This window comes from Agrilus planipennis, unplaced genomic scaffold (assembly GCF_000699045.2).
Source record: "Agrilus planipennis isolate EAB-ADULT unplaced genomic scaffold, Apla_2.0 scaffold96, whole genome shotgun sequence".
Classification (NCBI taxonomy): domain Eukaryota; kingdom Metazoa; phylum Arthropoda; class Insecta; order Coleoptera; family Buprestidae; genus Agrilus; species Agrilus planipennis.
In genome coordinates this window covers 266,781-274,426 of record NW_020438968.1, presented here as the reverse complement: position 1 = coordinate 274,426, position 7,646 = coordinate 266,781, and the positions used below count along the sequence as shown (strand labels likewise).

Below are 7,646 nucleotides of genomic sequence, written 5' to 3'. Positions count from 1 at the left end.
TTTATATAACTTTCTCAATATTTTTATGTATTTTTCATTAGTTTTACCTTTGAATATTGTTTAAGAATGACTATATAAATATTTACATGCCTAGAAATGTATAAAAATTGGCATATTTATTAACTTTGAACCCCCATAACTTTTTATTGAGGTGAGACCGCCACGAACTTTTTATGGTACAGTGGTGGATGAGACCTCCCATTTTGATCCACCCTACCCCCATGGGGGCCATCATTTACACCTTTACCAAGACGTCTGTCTTTATAGGAGAAAAGTATGATTAGAATGTGGCTATAGCAAAGGTTCCCGTATTGGATCACTTACGAAAATGCCTTTATAAAATGTAAGCGAGTATCCAAATTTTAGGACATTGTTACGGTCAGGGGCGCAACAAGGGGGGGTCCCACTCGATTGGGTTGGGCACCCAGTCAATTCCAGTCGATTCAGTTAATAACCCAACTTGAAAGTTCGGTTCAAATAGTTCAAGCTCGTAAATGAGCCGAACTCGATTGGTGACCTTTTTTTTAGTCATTTAATGTATTATGATAAGAGCACCCAACTGTAACGTTGTTGCGCCCCTGGTCACGGTTGTCATAAAAATCTTTGATTATTAACAAATTCAAAATAAAGTCAATTGTACTATTTAGAATACTAGTTTCTTAATTTGTTCCCATAAATTGGGCCATTTCAATTGTTCAACGTTTAAGGAAAGAAAGTTTATTGATACGATAATGATTCTATTAAAAACTGGAGATATAACTCTGAGATGATTCAAGTACTCCCTGCTTCAGGACTGTCGAAGAGCTAGTCTCATTGACATTACATATCCCGTAGATAATAGTCCCCTTTTTTAAAACGTTTATGGTGGGCAGAAACGAGTTCCTTTGGTATTACTTTATATAATAATTAGAGATGTGCAAAATGGTTTATTAAAAGTGTTTAATTACAAAATGCAAATACTTTTTTAATTTGTGATTTCAAATGATAAATACAAAATAGATTTCCCTTTTGTATTCTAAATGCTAAATGCAAAATACTTTTTTTCAAATAAATATTTTTAACCTACCTATCTATTTAATTTTCTACATTTACTTAAACATATATTTTTTTTAAGAAAACCTTGCAGACATTTNAAGAGTAGGTACTTCACTTTAGTTCTTGGTTGTGTTGCGGGGGTCCGATGCGTAGTATTCGTAGCACTCTAACTCCCCCCCACCTTTGTCTGGCCCTGATAAAGATGGAAGACAAGTACCATAACAGAATTCAAGAGATTTTACCTTTTTATCAAGGTTAACTTGTTGATCGGCTATCTTCCACGAATTCATTTTTAAATTAGGAAAATCGTCAAGTCTACTCCTTTTACATTTACTACCACTAGAAACCATAAATTCTATCATTTTCTTATTATTTTGTAACAGGAAGTCTTCAATAAACTGAAATGATTTTTCTTCATCAACATCTTCACTAAAAAATTGCATGCATGTATGTAAACCTTAATTTTCGCGAAATATTTTGTTCACTAATTACGGTAAATAATAAGTAAGTATATTACTCTAAAGGAGATATTAGAAAAAATGGGAGAACTGGGGATGCTGTGGAGGTCAAAAAGAAAAAAAAGAGAATGTAGGCTTTCTAAGAAATGAAGAGATAGACTGGTAAAGCAACGTTTTTTGTAAAAGGGTACAAATACTACTTAAATTTATAAACCTTATTCTATTTCATTAAATAACACGAAAAAAAAATTTAATCGCTACCTCCTGCTATCACCAACAGTGGTAGAACTGCACGATTTTTCAAGATAAATAGGCACTAGATGTTCACGAACATTTTGTATAACTGGTAACGACGATCGATTCAGTTGATTTTTAAATAGGCTAATAAAAATCAAATGTTTTAATAACAAAATCCAAAATTGTATTGCTATTTCTACCTTGTGTTATCATTACAACCTTTACCATATTCTCCATTTGACAACTTTTTTAATAAGCGTTTTCTACATTTTATTTTTTCTGTAATACTTTCTTGTCTAATAAATAACGTTTTAAGTTGATCAAAATCCGAATTAATTTCGTAATTATCACCATTCATTATCATTTTACATGGTGAATTTTTATACTCGTAGTCCCAAAAATCATCAAAAATGTTTTGGTCATCAAAAGGTTCAGAATTTCTTTGACAAATTGCTAGTTTGGTATTAGAAACGCTATCATCATCTGATTCCAAAAAAATATTTTTAGGAACATCCAAACATCCCAGCTTATTGTCTGTTTTCTTGGCTGTATAAAATCCTCTAAAATTTTTATTAATCGCTAAATTGTCTTCTAAGATATGATCAAAATTAAGAGAACCATAACGTTTTGAATACTGCCTCATGTCGTTGATTATTATTTAGTTTCAGAATGTATCATGAAGTACAAAAATTTAGACATTTAAATGACAAATCAACGTCCACTGCTAGAGATTATGAGATTCATCAGAGATGTGCAAAATGTTTTTTTAAAAGTATTTAAATACAAAGTGCAAATGCTTTATTTGTTATTTCAAATATAAAATACGAAATAGATTTCCCATTTGTATTCTAAATGCTAAATGCAAAATACTTTTTTTCAAATAAATATTTTTAACCTACCTATCTATTTAATTTTCTACATTTACTTAAACATATATTTTTTTTAAGAAAACCTTGCAGACATTTGCTCATTTTTTAAATATTGGTGTTTTTCTAGACTAATAGTGATGTTTGCACTATATCACCAGCTGCGAAGATTAAATATGATTCATATTCTTCTGTTTGAAGTGATCGAAGTATAGTTTTTCTATCTTTATGTTATAGTTTACTCAGCTTAGCAACAAATAATTCTTCTATATGCTTTCTTATTTGTTTTTGTTACTAGTGTTAATTGGAAAAAAGACACTGATGACAAAATACGTAGTTTGCTTAGCGTGAAAGATCAGAGCCAAAATAGGGTTGCAAATAATTTTATTGATGTAAAATCAACATCTTTTACACTTTGCAATAAGAAAAAGAAATGGAATCCATAGTTTCTTTAGCTTTAGGTTCATCTTATAAGTGAAGTTTTTCGAATCGTTTTCTAAGAATTTTTGATTATATGCATTTATTAGCAAACCCTAATATCTTGTAGTTTTGAGTTTTACACAGCTGGCATATATCAATTCGATATTGTTTTGCGGGCTGTTTTGTCGTAATTCATAGAATTTCGTAGTTCCTTGCCGATGGTAGGATAAGTGTTGACTTGGCAGGCGCTGATATCAATTTGGAACTTCAAAATTCCGTGGACCATGAACCCGTATTACAATATCGATCCAATTCAATATTTTAGATTATCAATTTCCAAGGAGTTTAGAACTTTTTGGGCTCTCTTCAGTTAAATTTGTAAGCTTCTAATATCTTCAATGGTCAATGTGAACAACTTTCATTCATCATTTTATATAATGTTTGATCTGTGATACCAGTAAAACTTTTAACAGCAAAAATGTATTTTGCATTTTACAAATAGAAAATACGTTTGGAAAAGTGTGCCAAAATATATGTGAAGATTATGAAGGATATGGATGTAATAGCAATTTAGACTGGAAAATAAAAGTAGAGGGTGTATACATTGGATAAAGGAGGAAGTAAGATTATACAGATTATGTGAGGGTAAAGGGGGAGATGAAAAATTGATGCATGTTCTGGGGGGAACTAGATAAATGTAAGCGAATAATAAATGGGACTAGAGATATGGATTGAGATTGATCATTTTAAAAAACATTGAAAAAAGATGGGGGTGATGTTAAAATAGGGTGGGAATACTATTAAATTAATTTTTTAAGGGTAAAAGTTATGTTTTTGATATTTGTTTTGCCGTAATTTTGTAGGAAGGAGGTATGTTTTTTTTGTATTGTGTTTTAATGCTGTTCTTCTGTTGTTAAAGCGATTTAAGGTCTTTAATAGAGTAGACACAGATTTACCTACTGTAGATTAGCTAAAATTTGCCATTCTCTGTTTAAGGCTTAATTAAGAAATATGGAAAAAGGTGCAGAAGATATGACAACTAGAAATAATGAAATTAAATTAATTAATTTCTTATAATTGAGTAAATTTCATTTATGGTTTCAGAGTTTTTGGAACACGCTGTGTTGAAATTTGCGAATTTATTCAGGTTAGATGATGGCACATTATTTTTTATTATATTTTCTTTTATGTTGACTTTTATTTAAAAAAAATATACAATTTTTTTCGCTTTAATGTTAAAATATGTAGAATATCAGAATTGATTTTTATGTGTATGCAATTACCGAGCTGCTATTTCATTTACCCATGACCTCAACGAATGGTAAATTGATGAAACAATTTTACGTCATAACAGAAAACAAAGAAGAATCAGAAACTCAGTTTTCGATCGGCTGAGTGCTTACAATTGCACAGTTTTATACACTTCCGTTGCTGCGCTTTTCCTGTTTACGATTACTCAATTCAAATTTAACAAATAAAAACTTATTATTTTAAATAAGTTTCTAAAAGAAAGAACAAAAATAGAGCGTTTCTTAAGCACCTGTGAATCAGTTGTATTTTTAGAATTGTTCTAATATTATACAAAATAATTAAGTTTAAACAGTTTTTCTGATGATAAGATTTGTTTGTATTGACAGTAGAGTGAGCAGATACAACTTGTAACGTACAATATTGTATTAAATCGATAAACGTGATTGTTTGAGTTTTATTTTAAAAATGTCGTCCGTAGCGGTGGTGGCTCCTAATCAAGAATTTGGGCCAGATAACGTAAGTAATTCTTTTATTAAGGGTAATTGATAACAGTTGTTAAGAATAATTATCTTGTTGTTTTTATGAAATGAAGACAATCTATTGTAACTAGTTGTTGATTTTAAAATGTGATACAAACGATTGCATTATCCCATCTTATGGGATATCTAATATTATAAGATTCACAAAATATTTTGTATCTATTTATGAAGTATTTTACAATAAATCAACAGATAAATTTTTGATAATAAGATGGTAGTATTATAAGTACCTATAATGGAATTCGTTTATTATGACTCCGTTTATATTGACCAACCGCTTAATATGAAAAAATTGCAGTGTTAAGTTTGGTTTTCATATTAAATTCTCTATAGGAAAGTTTGAATATAATGACTCCGTTTAAAATACCATATCGTTTATTATGACTGATTCTCAAAAAATCATTTCCGGATATAGTGACCCAAATGATTAATAATAACATTTTCGCTCATTTTTCTGACCCTTCTTATGTATATTGATATTACAATTCATCGTTCTTTTTCTTTTTCTGTTAATAAATATATACAATTTTTAGTTTTTCTCTCTATTTAACAATATAACTAACCAAAATAGAAAGTTGTTTATTTTCTAAGACTATGCTTTGTACGGCGCCCGCTTAATATGACGTGTTTGTCATTGTCTTTCGATGTCATTATAAGCGGATTCTACTGTACTTATATATTTATGCAGCACCTAACTTATCTAATCTGATTGGAAAAAGTACAGTTTTAAAAATATCAAAAATACAATTTCGTTTTTGTACTTTGATGTTAATTTAAAGCAGGGGTGCATTTAATAATATACGCTAATGTTTAATAGTAATTATTTGGATGTTTCTACCGTTTATTTTACTTATCTAACGATTGCTTTGGTTAAAATTTTACAGATCTTTTTAACTAATCTGACACAGTAGATAAGAATCCTTTTTGAAAAATTGAATAAAACGCAAATTAGTTTCACCAAATTATTTATATTGAGCACTGATTATTATCAAGACTGACATTTATACCAAGACCAAGACTGTCCTAGTCTTAATATTGATCCCGGTACTGCTTATTCGGTCTTGGTATTGGTCTTGACCTGGCTGATATGGTCTCGGCGTTGGTTTTGGTCTTGCGTGTTAAGTCTTGGTCTTGTTTATTTAATCTGATATTTACGTTTTTTTAATAATTCTTCTAAGCACAAATTTTTCTATTTATCGACACAATAATTGTCTCAAATGCTGAAATTTTCTGTCATGTATGTGAGCTTGCCATAATTTAAAGAGACTAGTGTCGATACACGGAGAAAACTAAATTTTTAGGACAATGCAAAAATTACAATTTTCGATTGTAAATTACTGAATTTGCCATAGAAATCGTAGAATTATCAGATAACTTGAAAAAATGTCAATTTTGACATGTTTTTTTAAATTATTTCAATTTTCTTAATTATTACAAGTTAATTTGTAATATTAACCAAAATACCTAGTAAATTTATTTCTGCTGGGATTTTATTTTTACAAATTCGGGTCCAAATTCTAATTTTTATAATTTTCGCAAAGCAACGGGGTAGTAGGATAAATTGTAAATATCGCTTTAATAATAGGTGAATTTTCCTTTTTCATTTTCTCTGGGTAGCTGCGAGAGTTATGAAAACTTGACAATTTTCCCTTACGCATTGCATTCCTCCAACGCATAAATAAGCGAAGAAAATAGTACAAGGTACTTGAAAGAAGTACAAAATATCGAAAAGATATTCGTTTAAGAACAAAGAAAACTTTCAAACAACAGTAAAGTTTCTTTCTTTTTGTATTTAGTGTTAAAATCTAACAATCCCAAAATCCCAAACTGTTTTGTTACAAGAAAAGAATCATTAAAGTTTCTTCAAATAATTTAACTCATAAATCCACCGGAAGTAATAATTTTTCGTTTTTATTGTATTTGACCTTGGTTTTAGTCTGGGTCTTGTTCGTTTGGTCTTGGTTTCAGCCTTGGTCTTGAATAACAATATTTCAAGTAGATTTTTATGGATTTAGAAAACAATACCAAAGGCAGTTAATTGGCTTTTTCAATCTGAAGAAGAAGGCTGCTTAGTGGGTAAATAAGGCTTAATGAAAATTAGTATCGTTTTGATCACACTACAATTTACTTAATTTCTTATTATCATTTTTATACCACAATGTATTTAAAATATTTATATTGAAGTGAATACATCTGTTCTTCTGTTGTTAAAGCGATTTAAGGTCTTTAATAGAGTAGACACAGATTTACCTACTGTAGATTAGCTAAAATTTGCCATTCTCTGTTTAAGGCTTAATTAAGAAATATGGAAAAAGGTGCAGAAGATATGACAACTAGAAATAATGAAATTAAATTAATTAATTTCTTATAATTGAGTAAATTTCATTTATGGTTTCAGAGTTTTTGGAACACGCTGTGTTGAAATTTGCGAATTTATTCAGGTTAGATGATGGCACATTATTTTTTATTATATTTTCTTTTATGTTGACTTTTATTTAAAAAAAATATACAATTTTTTTCGCTTTAATGTTAAAATATGTAGAATATCAGAATTGATTTTTATGTGTATGCAATTACCGAGCTGCTATTTCATTTACCCATGACCTCAACGAATGGTAAATTGATGAAACAATTTTACGTCATAACAGAAAACAAAGAAGAATCAGAAACTCAGTTTTCGATCGGCTGAGTGCTTACAATTGCACAGTTTTATACACTTCCGTTGCTGCGCTTTTCCTGTTTACGATTACTCAATTCAAATTTAACAAATAAAAACTTATTATTTTAAATAAGTTTCTAAAAGAAAGAACAAAAATAGGCGTTTCTTAAGCACCTGTGAA

At 29.4% G+C, this 7,646-nt stretch overlaps 1 protein-coding gene and 1 long non-coding RNA gene across 2 annotated transcripts in view; one reads left to right on the top strand and one right to left on the bottom strand.

Annotated features, from left to right (window-relative positions):
• Positions 1-1,165: 1,165 nt before the first annotated feature.
• Positions 1,166-2,456, bottom strand: LOC112904681. Its single transcript, XR_003231271.1, has 3 exons — positions 1,931-2,456; positions 1,755-1,874; positions 1,166-1,464 (listed from the first exon to the last, which is right to left on the bottom strand). It is a non-coding gene; the product is annotated as an uncharacterized LOC112904681 (long non-coding RNA).
• Positions 2,457-4,412: 1,956 nt separating this feature from the next.
• LOC108734464 (ninjurin-2) overlaps positions 4,413-7,646 on the top strand; it is a 20,731-nt gene continuing 17,497 nt past the window's right edge. The window contains exon 1 of the mRNA XM_018466046.2: positions 4,413-4,783. Within this exon, the coding sequence (XP_018321548.1) occupies positions 4,733-4,783 (51 nt within the window). The 5' untranslated portion in view covers positions 4,413-4,732. The remainder of the gene's footprint in view (positions 4,784-7,646) is intronic.